Source organism: Apus apus, chromosome 1, assembly GCF_020740795.1.
Source record: "Apus apus isolate bApuApu2 chromosome 1, bApuApu2.pri.cur, whole genome shotgun sequence".
Classification (NCBI taxonomy): Eukaryota; Metazoa; Chordata; class Aves; order Apodiformes; family Apodidae; genus Apus; species Apus apus.
The window spans coordinates 162580428-162598777 of record NC_067282.1 but is presented as its reverse complement, the minus strand read 5'-3'; the positions used below and the strand labels follow the sequence as shown (position 1 = coordinate 162598777).

At 34.7% G+C, this 18350-nt stretch overlaps 1 protein-coding gene across 1 annotated transcript in view; it reads left to right on the top strand.

Moving 5' to 3' along the window:
- The window catches only part of LRRIQ1 (leucine rich repeats and IQ motif containing 1), a 109435-nt gene that overhangs the window by 822 nt on the left and 90263 nt on the right, over positions 1-18350 (top strand). Inside the window, 11 exon segments of the mRNA XM_051621621.1 lie at positions 110-272; positions 1491-1602; positions 2105-2199; positions 3399-3504; positions 4101-4330; positions 6179-6253; positions 6422-7609; positions 8902-9054; positions 11216-11366; positions 16610-16803; positions 17587-17714. Coding sequence (XP_051477581.1) covers positions 144-272; positions 1491-1602; positions 2105-2199; positions 3399-3504; positions 4101-4330; positions 6179-6253; positions 6422-7609; positions 8902-9054; positions 11216-11366; positions 16610-16803; positions 17587-17714 — 2561 coding nt within the window. The 5' untranslated portion in view covers positions 110-143.

The following is an 18350-nucleotide window of genomic DNA, read 5'->3' as shown; positions in this document are numbered from 1 at the left end:
TTTTTTAAGCCAACTGTCCAATAAATACAACTCAATAAATTGATGTTAAGTGAGCACCCTTTTTATTTTGGTTCATACAGTGATCGAAGTTAGTATTTTCTTTGTGTAGCTTTGAAAGCAGATAAAACGCTGTGGAAGGCAGAATGTCCGAAGATACTGAAGGAAATGAAAAAGAAATAGAAATTGAATTAAGCAGAATCAGTGTTTCTTCCTTTGAAGTGGGTGATCCTGACACAGAGGTATCAGATGAAGCTTTGAGTGACAGTGAGACAGTGAGTATTCAATGGGCTAAAACTGCTTCTATTTCTGCTTGAAGTAGTATGGGCATTGGAGAGCCCATCTGATGAATTAACTTATCCTGACATACCTAACCCGAGGATTTCTTCTGAAAAGTAGTCTCAGTAGTATTACTTCATGAAAAATGTAACCTCCAATAATGACAAAACAATTAAAGAGATGAATGTCAGCATTCAGCTTAAGTGAGAAAATTGGACTAGTAGATAATGATTTGGTTTAGAATCCTCCAAAGGTGGAAGATTTTGTTAAAGCTAATGAGTTAGAATAAGTCTGGCTCAATAAGCAAATGGTTCTTCATTTAAATCTGTATTTAAATTTTAGAATTGTGAGACGGACTTATGCCTTACAACTTAATATAAATTGGTGTTTTGAGCCCTCTTTTTTTGGATGATTTCTTACTTTGGGGAAAGACTTCCCTCTGAAATCCAGTCAGTAATTTGGGACCTTTTCAGTTATTTTAAACTTTTGGACTTGTAGCAAAAGGATTCTATAGAATATTGCAGCAGATTATATTGACCGTATGTGACTATAAAGCATATATTTAATATGACATAAAGATGGGCAAGAGCATCAGTGATAATTATTTCTTCTTATTATGACTATCTATGATTTATGCAGTCACATGCTGAATACCAACATTTTTTAGCACAATTGACACATCTGAGAGAAGGTAGTCTATTTTCCTAAATCCTTACAGTAAGAGTCTTTTCAATAGAAAGTATCTACATGGTAAATAAAGTTGAAGTATCTGGTTTACATGCGTACTTTAGTACATTTAAAATTAATGTCTTTTTTAAAGGGTCTGCAGATTTTTAAGAAAAAGAACCTGTATATCATAGGTATTTGTTATTTCTTGTCTTAACTTTTTCCTTAATTTCTTGGTCGAACACAATTAAAATGTTAATTGAAACATGTTTCTGAAGGTACTGGAAGATTAGTTAATTCAAATGTGTTCCAATCAAAATTTTATTAGCATGTAATTAAAGATGAGAATTATTAATTGCTCAGTGGGTGATAAAACAATGGGAAGAGTGTAGAAATTTGGAACAATCTTGATAGCAATTGCTTCCAAATATTGATCAGTGCTTTATGAAGACAAAATAAGTCTTTGTCCTTATCTGTTGAGTATTTACCTCTGGTCGTTGCTGTGAGATGAAAATGTAGAATTGATGTCAAACATAATTTCTTTCTAGATTTCAGATGATGTGCCAGAATCAGTTCTGTCCTATTTAAACATTATACAGAGCAGAAATCAAGATGCTGAAAAACCTACAATGCAAGACTTAGAAGATGGACAAACTACAAGTAAGCTGGGATCACACTTAAAATATTTATACACCTTGTGTTGCCAGTGGAAGTTAGACTAACAATCGTCTGTAAAACAGTGCAAGCTTTTAAGTAGAGCAAGAACTGAAACCAATGGCATCAGCTTCTGAATGCGTGCTGAAAATCTCTAAGTAAAAAAACATGGAATGTTGTCTTTTAGGATTAACATCTGAGCATGAACTGAATTTTCCTAAAAATTCGTCTCTGCTGAACCACAGATCAAGGCGAGTTGCAGGATCATTCTCTGACATAGAACCTAGGCCAGACTCTTCATGAGAATCTAAAACAAAGTTACTAGGAGATGAAGTTAAGAGTGCAGATAAAGTTGAACCTCATAGGATAACAAGCGTGAAGTTTTAAAGGCAAAAAATTGCTTTATTTTAGTTTAAAGAAATACGGTTGCTTAGCAGTATAGAGCAGAATTCAGTACTGGAAAGGGATTTTCTCTGTGTACTAACTTATACATTTATTTATTCTTTAGGTAATGCTTATGGAGTAGTTTCCTGCCAAGCTTCAGATCACTTGGCAAAATGGACTTATGAATATAATGAAGATACCAAACAATCAAAAAAAAAGGTACTGTCTATTTAAACAGTATTTACAGTTAAAAGTCTATTAATTAATCTGTATAACCTACACTTGATTTGTTGGCCTCCTAAGGAGTCCTGTAGATGTGTTCACTTTTGTTTCTGTCAGACTCTCTGCAAGGTAAGATGAGTTTGCATATGCTGTTCTTTAGAACTGGTACATCGGCTACAATACACCATGTCTAGAAATTTTAAAATTTGGAATAAATTCTCTGTCTCAGTAGTTAAGATGCTGAGCACAAAGATTAAACAAAATTAAACACAACTGACTAATCCTTTACTGTTAATTATTTGCAGAATATTATCTCAAGAGTATGATAACTCTTTTTAACTTCCCTAAACATTCTCTCTATGATGATCAGGTGGAAGTGCTAATATTAATCTTGCTCCTAATAGATTCTAGTATTTTATAGAAAATGTAAACATAATAATGTCTGTTACTTTAAAAGAAAGATCAAGAGTTATGAACCTGGGTTCTTTTATGTTTTTGTAGGATTTGACTGAAAAACTTGAAGTTCTTAGATAAACATAAACCTGTATTTAATTTGATTGCTTCTAATTTATCGCCTGGCTTTTATTAGTGAGCATTTCTGAAAACGTGATGTTTTTGTTCTCAGAAGATCATTGCTTAGAACAGCACAATTACTTTATGTGACTTCAACTGCATTACAAATATGAATATATGCCCCAAGGAATGTCATGAGCAGATGATAAATGAGCAGGAATAGATTTCTTCTTGCCAATAAAGAACAGTGAAAGAAACAGCAATCTTTGTGCCCAAAGCATTATTTTCAAATAGACTTCTCAAGTATTTACCCTGTAATTAGTTCTTACGCCATGTGCGTAACAGTATTAATACATAAATATAGTGCTAGGTTCCACAGCAAGTAAAACAAATCTCAAATTTGAAACATTCCTTTTTCCAAGTTAAAAAAAATACATTAAAAAACATATAGAAATAATATGCATTTTGGGAAATACTTCAATGGTTCTTAATCTAGAAAACAATATGTATCAGAAGTAATCTGATACATTTGCATTATTCAATGTCTAAGGATTCCAATCAGTAGTAAGTTTCTTATTATTGTACTTGTCATAAAAGCTTATACCTGTTATGAAAGATTTTTATAATGTTCTGCTTTTGAGTTTTGTTTCTTGTTTCTTAATCACAATATTAAACAATATCAGGTGCTATTTCAAATGGAAAATGAAGACTTGCAGTTTGTTACAACACCTAGTTATAATAGTCAATCCACCAGTGATGAAGTGGTCACTGATGACCATTTTGTTACAGGTAAGCAAACATATTTGTCATTTGGTTGATTTGATCCTTAGTGTTATATTATGATTTTCTGTTGAGTATCATAACACTCTTTGTAAAGAATTACCAATAGATTTTGATACTTCATGAACTGATCATGAGCAAACTCCTGTACTTTTATCTCAGGATCACAACATTATCCAAGCCCTTAATGTCTTGGTAAAAATTTGTTTCAAAAAATACTACTCAGAAATTATTTCATAGTAACATTGGCTGGGAACATTTCCCTTCACCATGACCTTTGCATGTTTTGGGGTGGAGTGTATCAGTTATAAAACCCCTGCTGATAGCCACGGGAGACGTTAATCCTGAAGCTAAAGTATAATCCTGAAATATACACTGGCAGAATGAGCATTCTAGCAGCAGAGTCACTAAGTGTGCATCATGATAACAAGACATCTCTGACAGAAAAGACTCATGTTGTAGTTCTGATTTCTTTGGGAATTTATATTGTTGGCTGTATCAGCAGAGAATTCTTTTCTTCTCAATACTTCCAGACTGCTTTATGTCCCCCAATGCTTATTAGGAAATTAAATAAAAGGTTTTCTTGGTTGATTACAAATTTGTAGCTGATGTTGAAATGAGCATAAGCCTTACTCATCGTGAAGTAGAAGAGAAGTGTAGGAAAGAATTTGAGCAGTGGGAGAAAAGACAAAAGGAGCTTGAAGATGAGAAGAGGAAAAAGTGGAAAGCTGAGATGGAAGCACAGGAAAAGCAGAATGAAGAGGAACACACAAGAAGGGTGCAACATCTGGAGGAATTTGAGGCTGAAAGAATAAAGTTAGAGCTTCTTCATAAGGTAACCCATGATATTGAAGCCAATCTGTTCCCATCTAGACTATCTGAATTCAAGATCCAATGTGAAAAAGAGAGTAACTATCCCAAACTGTTATGTCCTAAGCTCTGTCTACTTGTGATACCAAAGTGAGATGTAAGACATTTAAGTACAAACCGTTAAGTTTTGTGTGTTTACTGCTTTGATCAATAATGAATTAATTTGCTATGCTGAATGTTAATTTATTCGTTAGACTTTGCCCATACTAATTTTTTGTATTATGACAGCAGCCAAAATACTGGAAACAAGAGTTGTGCTGAAATTACTCACAAATGGAGAATGGTCATTGTGCCTTAATATAAAATACTTGCTTTTGACCTCCCACCTCAATTTCACATTTAGGTGAAAAATCATAGGGGAAGTAATCTGAATAAAAATTAAGAAATGCTGGTGCTGTGCTTTATCTAGCCAAAAGTGACATTTCTTCCATTTCTTGTCTGTAGCTGGGCCACTAAGTTAGGCTTCATCTACTGATTTCTGCCCTGAGAGAACATGACTCTGAATGTTGACTGGTGGCATTCTCAGAGTATCTAGTCATGTTTTGCTGTAGCCCATGGTGCATACTGAAGTATAAAATGTGATAGCTCTCCACAAGAGCATAAGAACATTAAGAAATGTAACTCAGTTATTATACTTGTGGGGACACAGTATTTTATTATCTAGCCTAAATATCTGTGTTTTGAGAGATGCATTAACACTGCAATTTCAGGTAACTAATTTGTAGCTTTCTGAACAGGTGGGCATCTCAATCCTAGCAAGATAATTCAAGCTACTGAATTTAAGGAAGGGCTTAGTAAGCAAAAGGACCTTTGATCTCTGTGTCCAATACAACTTGCTTTTCAACAAGCCACTAAATTGATTAGACTTCCTATGCTCTTTGATGTCACAAATAATTTTTGGATTTAGAATGGCTTTCTTACTCTAGACAAGGTGGGGCATGTCTGCATTTTGACACTTTTTGGAGACAAGAGGTGGACACTAACTTCCCCCATTACAAGAAGGATCCAGATGTCTGGTGTCCTGTTGTCTGAACAGCGTGCTTCTGAACATGCATGAAAAACAGGGCTCAGAGTTGGAAGTGCTGTTTTTCTTATACCTTTTTATCTTGCTATGTATTTGATTTGCTTTATATTGGTCTACCTTGGTTCCAAAAGGACTTAAGTTGTTCTGGATCAGCCTCTGATTTTTAAGTACTGACTATTTGCTAATTTTCCATCAGATGAAATTCCAGATCATTCGGAATTTTTTTTCGGATTAATAATATGTTGGGCAAGGAGAGAAATGTTGCTTATTTGCAAATAGTGGGAAAATAGACTTGAATGTTCATTTTCCATTGAGAAACAGTTTCAGTGAAAAAAAAAATACTTTAGCTTTACTGAAGAAAATTCCTGTTTGAAAGATTTTATCAGTAACGTACCAGTGCAATTAAAGGGGGAATGTTTGTGCTACTTGCAGCGTGTTTGTTTCTCTTATGTTTTTATTTATTTGCACTTTGAATGGTTGTTTTGCAAGTATAGTTTTAATCTTCTATAGCAGTACAGAATTGGGAGAGGACGGTGGCAGTTGTTGGGGTTAGTGCTGAGATGCTGACTCTCTGACAGGGTGTACATCTTTCAGTGTATGACCAAATCTGCATTACCAAGGTAAGTGGTTTTTTTAATCCATATGCAGCTGAGTTTCTGATTTTAATTCAGGCATTCACAAAAGTAGACCACTAGAAAGTCAAGAAGATAGGGGATATTGGAGAGAATGTTTTGTGACGTTCTAGGTTTTGTATAATTAATTGTTTTATACAATTAATTTGTTGTGCAGAAACACCAAACTTCAATAGAAGATGACATACAGAAAGAAAAGAAAACCTGGGGAGACAAAATGATGAAACATGAGGTAAAGTACAAAAAGTTTTTGTCAGAAGACCATCATATATTTGAGAATAAATGTTACTCTGGAACAGTTAACACACCAGATTCTGTATATTATTAATGTGTAAAAAATGTGTCAACACCCATCCTATTTTAAAAGTGGCTGAAGTCTATCCTAATTGTTTTGGCCTAGGAATTGATCATGAAGCTAGAGTTGCAAATGGATGAAGAGAAAAAGGCCTTGGAAGAACAGAAAGCAAAAGAAAAACAACTGGCAGAACAACAGAATACAGCAGCTGTGAAAATCCAAGCTAGATTTAGATCATTTTTAATCCGTAAAAAATATGCTCCCATCTTAAAAGAGTGGAAAGATGAAATAAAAAAGAAGCAGAAAATACTAGAAGAAATAGAGAGAGAAATGAAAGAAAAAAAGGAAAAAATGAAGAGGCGAATGGAAGAAAATAGGGAAAAGAACAAAGAGGAAAAAAAGAAACAAGAACTTGAAAGACATGAATATTTGGAACAGATGTGGCAGCATGAAGAATATGGGAAAAAGAAAGCAAACCTGGGACTTGAGAGAGAAAAAGAGCTGCAAATAAGAAGAGAACAGAGAAAACTAGAAGAAAGAGTAGAAGTGATGAATGAAAATGGAGAAAACAACAAAGAAAACATAAAAAAGGATGAGTCAGAAAATACAAAAGGATTAAGTGAACAGAAGAAGGAACTAAATAAGCAAGCAGAGAAACCAAAAGAGACTGAAGTGATGGATGTAACAAGTAATTGCATGATCCCAGCAGAAATAAATTTGACACCAACACCAAATATGCTAGGCACTGAGAGGGAACACTCTTCTCAAGTAAATAATGAGAACATACACATGAATTCAATAACACATGTAGAAGAAAGTTACCCACAAACTAGAAATCTTAATAAATCTCCAAACAGTTATTCTTCAAAGGATGAGTATGTTAATTTTGGAACTAGTGACATGATAGAAAATAAGGCAAGAAATATATGCAGCAGTCCACCAAATTTTCAGCCAAATGCTAGTAATAGAGAAGTCAAAGATGAATTTTCTCAGTCTGAAACAATGCAGAATTCTGTGTTTCTAATGGAGGATGTTAATGATGGAGTCCGAGAGACATGGGACAGAATTCAAGATGTAGCTAACTGTTCCAATAGACTAATTCTTCCTGATGATATGGAAAAGAAGAGAATAAAATGGATGAACACATGTAAATCTTGGTCTAAAATATATGAAGAAAACCAAAGAAGGCAAGCAACTATAAAAAAACGACCAAGGAAAAGTTTTGCTAGCAAGATGCCTCCATTAAGTGCACAAAAGATAATTCATAGTGGCCCTTGGGGTACTCTGCAGCAGGTAACCCTATACAGAAGATTTAGAATTAAATGGGAAGCCGTACCCTCCCTTTTCCTTTTCCTTTTCCTTTTCCTTTTTTCCTTTTCCTTTTCCTTTTCCTTTTCCTTTTCCTTTTCCTTTTCCTTTTCCTTGGTATGTCAGCAGAATGTTCTTTTGGAAGAGGAGATAATCATTGAAGAGAATATAGATTTTAGTGAAAGTTCCTCTGCTCAAGTGCAGAATAAGGGCAATGAGGATGACTTTTGAATTCCTGTGAGCACTGTGGAGCAGACTGGTGTGCTATTAGTCTTCAAATCACAGAATCATCCTGGCTGGAAGGGACCTTGAAGATCATCTAGTCCAGGCATAACCTAAATCCACCAACCATAATCTAAGCTACCCTATCAGTGCTTAAATCATGTCCCTAAGCTCTACATCTGTAATTCTTTTAAACACTTACAGGGATGGTGACTCCACCACCTCCCTGGGCAGCCTGTTCTAGTGTCCAACAACTACTTCAATAAAGAAATTCTTTCTAATATCCAGTCTAAACCTCCCCTGGTGCAGCTTCAGGCCATTTCCTCTCATTGTGTCATTATTCACTTGAGAGAAGAGGCCAACTAGTATCTTAAGCCTGTAAAAGGCAGGAGCTCTTAGCTCCTATTTTCTGCTAAATTGACATGGGTTTGCATTTATATGAGGGCCTGCATTTCAGTTCCTCATCTAGGCCATTCAGAGTTGTGGGGAGACTAGTCTCGTCCAAAAGCAAGACATTGCTGATCAGCTTGTGTATAGTGTTTTGCTATAAGGAATATCTCTTGGTTCCTAGCACTTACTTTTCTACTTTTCTTACTACCTTATCACTGTATGCTTGCTCTGTGCTTTGGTCTTGGTGTCCAGTCTGAGATAACATACTGGGCTACGCACACTTCTAGTCTGAAATTTTGTTCTGTTTTTTCACGCTCTCTCACTTACTACTTATCACACAGTGATGGGAAACAACTATTAGTTGCTTTTCTTAGTGTTAATCTTCTATCCATTCAAATGCAATGTCATTAGCAAAGCGTCGGTTTTATTTATTTTAAGGTGGATGTTAAAATCAAACATTTTTTTCATAGTAACTCATCTCACTATACAGACTGAACCCATCATTGCCATCCTTTTCTATAGTAAAGGATTAACATTAGTGCTTGCATTGTCTAAAGTGTTAGTAGAATGTAGTTTTGGTCTCTCTTTTTAAAGAAAATAACCTTAATGTGACATGCTACATGTTCAAGAGACAATTAATTTTGTTTATCAATAAATGCATGTAGGTCACAACACTTACACTTGAAGATTTGCCAGCTTGTAGCCTCTCAACATTATCCAAGTGTTTGAATCTTCAAGTTTTGACTCTGAGACGCTGTGGACTAGTTGCGCTGGAAGGACTAAGTGGCTGCAAAGACCTAAAGTACATAAATGTAGAGGTACCAATCAAATTTTAGTCTTTATTATATCCCAGGGAGAACTGCCATTTTTGCTGCTTAGGTGATTCTGCAGTTGTCCAACTGAACGTGTCACTTCTAATGCTTTAAGAGCACAGGAATATCAACAAATACTCCCAAGTATGAAAAGGTTATGCCAACAGATTTGCATTGCGCTAAAGCAATTTGCATTGTACTGAAGCAACCTCCTGCAAATGGATCAAGATGTACTAAGAAAACAGACTGATAGTATAAGTCTAGGATAAGCATTAGTATGGCACAGTGATAGACCTTTGTTACTTCAGTCTCTGTTTCATGAGTGGGCAGATGTTGTTCACCATAGCATGTGCTCAGCTGAAGCAGGAGTAGGTAGAAGGAAGAGTCCTTTGCAATAAACACCTTGAATATTAGTTAAAATTACTCACATATATGCTCAAGGAACAGTATAGTGAGTTACTAGAGGCATAACATCTAGTTACTTCCTCCTGCACAGTGTGTTACCTGGCCTTGTGGTTTAATAACATTTTGCTCTGTGATGCATCTTCGTTCAAGAACTTGACAATTTGCATGAAACAACTCTGTTCTCATTTTTTTCATTTTGTGTTTTAATACCAATTCACAAGAAAGTTAGTGTGTCCTCATTATTTGAAGAAATCTTTAATGTTTCTGCTTGCCAAATAACTGGTGAGAGCTGATGATTATAGTTAAAGGAGTATTGTCTGTCCAGTAATTAGAGCTTTGTAGTAGGGCAGGTTGGAATACATGTGTCTTTTTCTCAGTTTTCTTATATAGTGAGAATGTGATTTCTGGGATTTGATAATTTTGGGAACATCAAAATACAAGAGAATGTATTAGTATGAGGGTGTTCATGTATATCTAAGATGCCAGTTTTACAAAGATGGGTATTTATATGTGAAATTTTTTAGATCAAATGTTGTCTTTTACAGAACAGTTCCAGTTTTGTACTTTGTTTTTTTTAAAAATTAAATAGTACACAAGATTACCTCACTGGATATGTCAGGATAATTTAGCTAAGGAAAAGACTCTTAGATACACTTCTAAGTTTGTTGTCTTCAAAATGTAATAATTATATATATTGTTAATAATAATACTTTAGCTGTACAACTATATTTGTGTACATGTGTAACTGCCAGCTAGTGTGGCAGTTGTCTTCCATTGAACCTCCATGAAGAAACAGCCTCTTTTGTGACAGCTGCAACAGTCCACATTATTTCTTGAGTATTTCTCACATAGCTAAATCAACTATCTCTGTTTCCCTTGGACATTCATGCCTACTTGATATTGCCTTTAATTTCCATTGATATAAAGCTAATATTTAAGCCATATCAATTCTCTACTTTAACTTACTGGTGCAACTGAAGGGGTTGCCCTAAGGGCAGGAATTCTTGTATGGCTTCCAAAGAAAACCTGTATGCATCTCTGCCAGCACCTGAAGTTATTATCTGAATCTAGTCACCATGTTAATTGTGGAACAGGAATTAGGCTCTTTGGGTTAATTGGTTTGTTACAACAGCAGCGAATTTTAGTTTTGTTTGTCTGAGCGCCTGCTGGTGAAAAATAGAAGAAAACAGCAAGGGCAGCAAATAGTGAAATAAAAATCCAGGGAAGCTTTATTAAAATGAACTCAAGAGAGGGATGTTAAAAGAGCAGGATATCTCGGGGGAAGAACATGAGCTGAGAACAGCGTTTATGTTTCTGACAAAAATACATATAAATGCAGTTTTTCACTAGTAAATAGGATTCCAGCAAAGTCATGGCTGTCTTTATTAGTACTTAGTAAATATGATGGTTTCTATGCAGTTTTTAAATCAATTTCCCAGGATTTGGGAAGCTAGGAAAGTATATACAAAAAAAGCCACTCGGTGTTTAACTTTTCCCTAAACTTTTTGTTTTAACTTCTGGGCATTTTCTGAGCCAGAGTGAAGTTTAAGATCCAATTTTTTTCTATCCCAGCAGGACACAAAAGACAATTTCTATGACTCATCAGTTTGTTTTCCTTATGGAAAAAAAATGAGATGCCCTTAGTTCAAGCTAGAAGTTAAGGATAAAAATAAATAAATATTAAAATCTACCATTTTTTTACACTTAATTCTGCTGTTTCTCTTCAGATGTTATCTAATATTCTCATTTTTCTTTATTGCAGGAAAACAACATTCAAATAATTGACTGTGAAAATCTAGAAAATCTCTGTATTCTGATTCTGAATAAGAACCATCTTTCATCATTTTGTGGCTTAGATGGCTGCATAAATCTCCAAAACCTTGAACTTTCCTACAACAGAATAACTCGAATTGGTAAGAAAATTAATGAAAAACTATTCCAATTTGTATAAGAATATTTGTGGTGCTCATATTCATAGATTGGTTTGGGTTGGAAGGGACCTCAAAGATCACCTAGTTCCAACCCCCTCTGCATGGGCAGGGACACCTGCCACTAGACCACGTGGCTCAAAGCACGGTCCAATCCGGCCTTGAACACCTCCAGTGAAGGGGCATCCACAACCTCGTTGGGGAACCTGTTCCAGTGCCTCACCACCCTCACAGTAAAGAATTTCTTCCTAATGTCTAACTTACATCTCCCCTCTTTCAGTTTAAAACCATTACCCCTTGTCCTATCACTACCCTCTCTGGTGAAAAGCCCCTCCCCAGCTTTCCTGTAGCCCCTTCAGGTACTGGAAGGCTGCTATAAGGTCTCCTTGGAGCCTTCTCTTCTCCAGGGTGAACATACAAAACAGTCTTGGAGCAAGCAGACCTGCATTTTAAAACATACTCAATTTCACATTTGTCTGTAGTACAGCTTAGCTACTGTCATGTAACTAATGTCAGCTAAAAAAAACCTAAATATCTTTCTAGAATGGCCCCTAATGTTATCTGCATTACCTCAGTTTTAATATGTGAGTAGCCTGAGTTCAGTTTATCTACAAAAACAATTAATAAAAAGCCTAGCCTTGCAACTGCAGAGAATTCCATTGTATTCCTGAATGACAAAGTAAGTAGTTAAATACAAATCATAGTATCTGTCTGAGTCTGTGAATCATGCTAACACTGGACCACAGCTTCTCTTTCTACTAAAATGCTTCCTATTCTGGCTCCATACTGTTGTTCTGTATTTCCCTCCCACTCTGGCTATTCATTGCTGCTCATTGCTCCAAAGCTGGAAAAAAGAAAGAGTTTAAGGTAAAGTAATGGAAATTATTTAGGTACAGCTGGTGTGCCAACCCCTATTATATTTACAAAGGCAGTTTGTTATATTTGTTAGATTCAACAGTTGGCAGATGTACTGTTAACAGGCAGCCAACTAGTTGGAATTTAAATGCACCCCAGACTACTCAACAGATGCATCAGTACATTAAATCTTTCTGCCAGGAGATAGATGTCTTCTGTTGGCCAGCCAGGAATTTTTCATGTAGTGAACAAGTGAACTGCCTCTCTGCCTGTAATGCCACCCAGACTATAAAGTCCCTAAGGGCTAGATACTGTGTCTCAGCTTCTGGCAAGCCAAAAATTGTGCATTGTGAGCCTTGAGCAGTGTAGATTTGGTATAGATGTAAATCAGGATCCAGAAGCTTTTCAACTGAGAAAAGGTCAGGAAAGTGAAAATACCCAAGAGCTTCCCTGTATGTAAGTGGAGAAGCCATTTTTTTGTTCTTAGAATGATGTACCAAGGGAAAACTATTAGTGGTCCCTCAAAACTAACATTAACAGTTGAGAACAGGTAAATAGTAGTAAATTGTCAGATCGTTACTTGAAAGGCTTGAAAGGCTTCTCACGGCTTGAAAGGAGTAAATTTCCTTCAAAAAGGCAGCACAGCTGATAGAACAAAATTTAACAGCCTGTCTGACCTCCAGGGACTTGGGTTTTGGTGTATGACATAATCAGAGATTTCTCTGTTGAAATAAAATCTTCTAGTGAAGAAAATAATTGCATGTATTGAAGTAATTAATTTTGTATAAATTGAAACATGAAACCTGAAAAGTTGACTTTCTAGTTGTGTTGTTTGTGCTAAATCTAAATATGTTACTTGGAAAGACTGCAGAGCCAGGAATAAAGAGGAGACAGGGAGATTTTTATTTTATTTATATTGATTTAGACTTTCAATTTTCTTTAAAATATGTGGACATACTTTGTTTTCCTGCTGGACAGTAAGAAAATAATATAAAATCATTATTAAACTGATAGATGAAACAAATTCACGAGACGTTTATATAAATAAAAATAAATAAAAATGAACAGAGTGAAACAGTATGAACATGGATAGTGAAATTCCATTATAAATATGAAGGGCAGAGCAAACAGGAAATGGGAAAGCTTTAAAAAAATAAATCAATATATTTAGAAGGTTTAATGTTGATATTTTTAATATTTTTTACTAACACCTACAAATTAGAAAGGTTAGTAATTGTGACCAGAGTTTATACTACCTGAGAACAAAGGTGCTGGAGTATCAATGTTTACTGTAAAAGACTATCAGTACCCTAATGCAAAATAATAATATAAGCTAGTTAAAGAAGCTTTCTCTATATTCTTGTGTCCCATAATGCTGGATAAGATGCTTACTCAGATTTATCTCATTTGATAAAAGTGCAAGTTTGTGGTAAGAATGACGTAGTATCAGAGGATAACATTTAGAATGTGGCATCTATATGGAATATAGTATCTATACAGGCCAAGTGGATTAAAATCCTCTTGTATTTTCTGTTTTGTGCAGTGTGCTGCTACGTATACTAAGTCTCTAATAAATTGGAGTAGGTAAATAAATGTTCACAAAAATCAGTTTGGAATTTGTCTTTCTCTTCTCCAAAATTGCTTTGAAGAAGTCTGTTTAAAAAAGATGCGTAATACAGCATTTGTTTCAGTAAATAACGTATTGGTTGTAAGTAGTCACATAAAATACACAAAAATGGATTTATGGGTTTTAAGAAATTCTTGTATCCCTCCCATCTGTAAATCTTTCAGGATGTCCGTTAGTAATTTTGGAAGCTGCAGTACTGTGGAATGTTCTCTCTTTATTCAGTTTTAACAAAGTCTGTGGGCTTTTTCCTAAGAAGTAAGGCTTATTTATGTTTGTAATACTTCTGTTTTGGTAACTTATTGTCAGAAACTTCAAGCATACTGTGATTTTCTTTTTTTTCCCCTCTCATTGAAATACAACATCATTCAGTGTATATGTTTGTATTTGGAAGAAAAATGCTTAGTTTTTTCTAACACAAGAAGTAGCATTTGTACTTGAGTCACAAGCTTTTGTAGGAGGTCTGTATTGCCATAGTGTGTTAGCTAAAATCTTGACAGTTCTAAGAATGGCAATGCATAACTGTGGATGATTTTTTGAACCTACTCTTTTTAAGAAAGCACATAGAGGTGGTTTTTTTTATAAGACATCTTTCAGATTTTGGGGGGGTTTTGTATGTGTTTTTTCATCTTCATGTTCATTGTCAGCTTTCATTCTTCTCTAATTGTTCATCTTTGTCACACAGGGAAGTTACTTCAGAACTGCACTGATAGCTAAGATAGACTCCCTAGCTAACAGACTCTGGCTACACTTTTCAAATTATTAAGAACTACTTATATAAAGGTTCTCCACAAATCTTGCTGAAACCATGTGTTTTTCAGTAGGATGTATCTTCCCATATACAGTATTAGCTGTTGTTGGTCACCTATGATATGTAAAACTGACAATGTCTTCTGGAAAAGGGCAGAAGACTTTCATGCTTATTTTTAATTCTACATGTGTGCAGAAGAAACATTAGAACACTATCTGTTGGTACTACATTATTCTGTATTGTGTGTATTATGTTGGAGTGCATTTGATAGTTGCAGAATAGATTGTCATTCCATTGTATGTAGCCTTAGCATGTCTGTTCCAAATGACATTTGGTCTAATTAAGCAAGACAGATGAGGAGAAGGAGATGTTAAAAAGGTGCTTTATGCAGCATGCAGAATAGGATTATTTCCAGATACTGTATTAACTCTCTGCCTTTTCTTACTGTGTGTGCAGTTTCTCCTCTGCTCTGCGCCAGACTAATTCAGTGCTTTTAAAGTTTCCAGTACTACTATGCTGATAACTTAAAAGGGGAGATTGAAGGATTGTTCTTGAGAGGAAGTCTTGGAAGCTGCTAATTTTGACGCTGTCTGAAACGAAATTGTTTTGAGACCGCTAGGTGGTGCTGGTTCCTTTTTTATTTTTATCCAAGCAAAAAAGAAAGTAAGAGACCAGGATCTTGCAGTCAGGATATTGTGTCATGGACATATTTGAAATTCTTTCAGAATAATTAAAGATTTGTATAGCTGCCTAAAGCACAGTTTTTTAAGTTACAGTATGGGACATTTGGTTTAGATTTAGGATGCTATCTCTTAAATATCAGGTGATTGTATTATTTCCACTAGGTGCTTACTATGATTTGAAGGCCTATATTTGATTGGGATTTTTAAAAATGTGCTGCTAGTTTGGGCACTTAATTTTTCACTTCTATTTCATTCATTTTCTTTTTACTTCCTCTTCTGTACTCTCAATAATCTATGGTGCAGTGGTCTCATAATCCAGTTTATTCTCAAAGGACTATCACAAAGATGTTCATGTATGTATAGCTCGTCCAACTTCCTTTTGGGAACTTGAGAAGTCTGAGGTGTGGTAAAGATGAGACAAAGTATTACCTCAAATAATCATGTCAAGAATGCATGAAAGAAAAGTAAATTCAGAAATTTCTTTGTTTACATATGTTTATTTAAGGGTGTTCTTTCAAAGGAGTTTTACTACAGAGATGCAGAAAAACTGCTTGGGCCTGTAGCATCAGTGTCACTGCAGAATATCTAGCATGTTTAAGACTGCAGAAAAACAGGGTGGTCTGTGAAAGAAACAGGCACTGACAGTAACCTTTTCCTTTGCATCTTTTTGGGAAACATATCACACATTTTTTCTCTCTACACTAGCTGGCAGGAGTAAGTTTGTTGAGAATAAAATGGCTGTAGAAGTACAGATTTATACTTAAAGCCTCTACAGTTTCTTGACAAATATCTTCATTTAAAGTATTATGTAACGTAATTCCTTAAACAAGATGCACTTACGTAATAGAGTGGTCCTGGCCTAAGTTTTAACAGAATTTGTTTTTACCTTGCTAATAAATAAAGTCTTTTTAAAATGAAATAATTAAAATTAACTCTTAAACATACATCCTTTTTCAGTTCTGATGGGTGATTTTAAGAGGGCTGTTTAGCATTTCACAGAATTCATAGGTTCTAAGTAGCATTTATAAAGTACACAGTAAGTATAGTTCATCACAAAAAGAGTATTTTGTACTAACAGAAGTGCTAATGGAGGTATGAACTGTAACTGCTTGGTTAACAGGATCAGAAATTTTATGAACTATGTGCTTTGTTTATTTGATAGAGTCAAAATACAGTAATTATTTTTAAACATTATGCATGTCTAAAATTAATTGTTAATATAATATATTGAAAGTTCAGAGTTTTCTTAGTACTTGAAAACCAACAGGCTTTTATTTCATTATGGCTTAATTCAACTACAATCTTAAATTTTCAGGTGGTCTTGAGTCACTGAGAAATCTTCAGCAATTAATTGTGGACCATAATTTGTTAATCAGCACAAAAGGCCTTTGTGAGGTGCCTACTCTCATTCACCTAGACTGCTCTTTTAATCATCTCACACAAGTTGAAGGCATTGAGAATTGTGGTTTACTTCAAATTCTGAAGTTGCAAGGAAATAACCTCCAGGAGGTAAAAGCTTTGAATTCAGTGGCTGTTGTGCATACATCTTTGTTAACAGTCATATTTTTCAGAATGCTGATCACATGCTCTTGATTTCTTGTGGGTTGTTTCGTGCTCCTAGGCAGACTTTTTTTGTCTCTCTATTAGGGGGGGATTTTTCAAATACACAAATGGCTAGCAGTTAAGTAGTTTCTTCCTCCCAAGTGCTTGAAAAATTGCCCCCTCAGTAATTGCATTTCCCTCTTTTGTTTATAGCATCTAGTCTTCAGTTTGTACTATATGATTCTGATTGTTTGTTTAAAATGTAACAAAATATTATTATCATTATGTCTAAGTAATAGTTCAGGCTGATATGATGTAGGCTGATCCTCCAAAAATTGAAGTTTTTACTGCAGCATTTGAAATAGGGAAGTAGTTTGCTAACTGTACACTTGGTCATATTTGCTGACAATTATTCTCTTACGAATCTGAGAGAGGAAAACCATTGCCAATAAGCAGCAAATAACTGCATGAATAAAACAGCAAGATTGTGGCTCTCTGGCTCTTGATCTTTTTTGTTACTTATACTGACTATTCAGGTCAGGTAGACCACGTTAAAAAACACTTTCCACCTGATATGTAGAAATATTATATGACAACTAGCACATACATAATAAGGAAATGATACATATATCCAGAATGTGGGGGTTTTACTTGTATTTAGTAATGATTTATGAAAAACATCTGGTAAGCATTCCATTGTTGTTTCTCTATTTTATATTCATTTTAAATAACCATCTCTTTTCTATTTAGCTTCCACGACTGGAAAATCATGTTCTCCTAAGAGAACTATATTTGGATGACAATAGCATTTCTGCTATGAGAATGCTTTCTTTATATTGGTTGCCTCTATTGCAGATTCTTTTGCTGTCTCAAAATAGGTAAGAGACATTCCTCCACTTTCAAAACTGGTATAGAATAATTTATTAACAGAACACTTTTGTGAAAAGTACAATTCTCAGTATGGTTAAAATATCACTATCTTTTCCAGATACTCTTTGAAAATATGTGGTTGACAAGTAATGATATTGGCTATCTTCAGCTAAGAAAATTTGAAACAGCATTAACTATGAAAAGCAACTTTTTCTATTAGATGTTTTATGAAAATAATTTTTTAGCATTGTGGCATTATTAAAACCACAGTGTTTCTTTTTTTTTTTTCCTTTCTTTAGCAATTGTTTCTAGAGTATGTCTGTCAAACTTCATATTTCACAGCTAGCTTATTATTCAAAACAGACTTTGAAGGCTATGTTAAGTGCAACTACTAGAGTTAAAAAGGACAAATGAGAATGTTGGTTTTTATTTTACATACATATGTTCATACCCTCCAAAACAAGCATATTTGCTTTAATTTCTCTTTCTTATGGTTCAGTTTGAAAAGTATAAAATAATTTTAAAAAAAGAAGAGTAAGACAACGTAAAACTGGATCATACACTCAAGAACTCTGTAATTAGCTTTCTGTTCATTGTCTAAGTTACTGTGTATAGCTGTAGAGTTAGAATGACCAGATATTCAG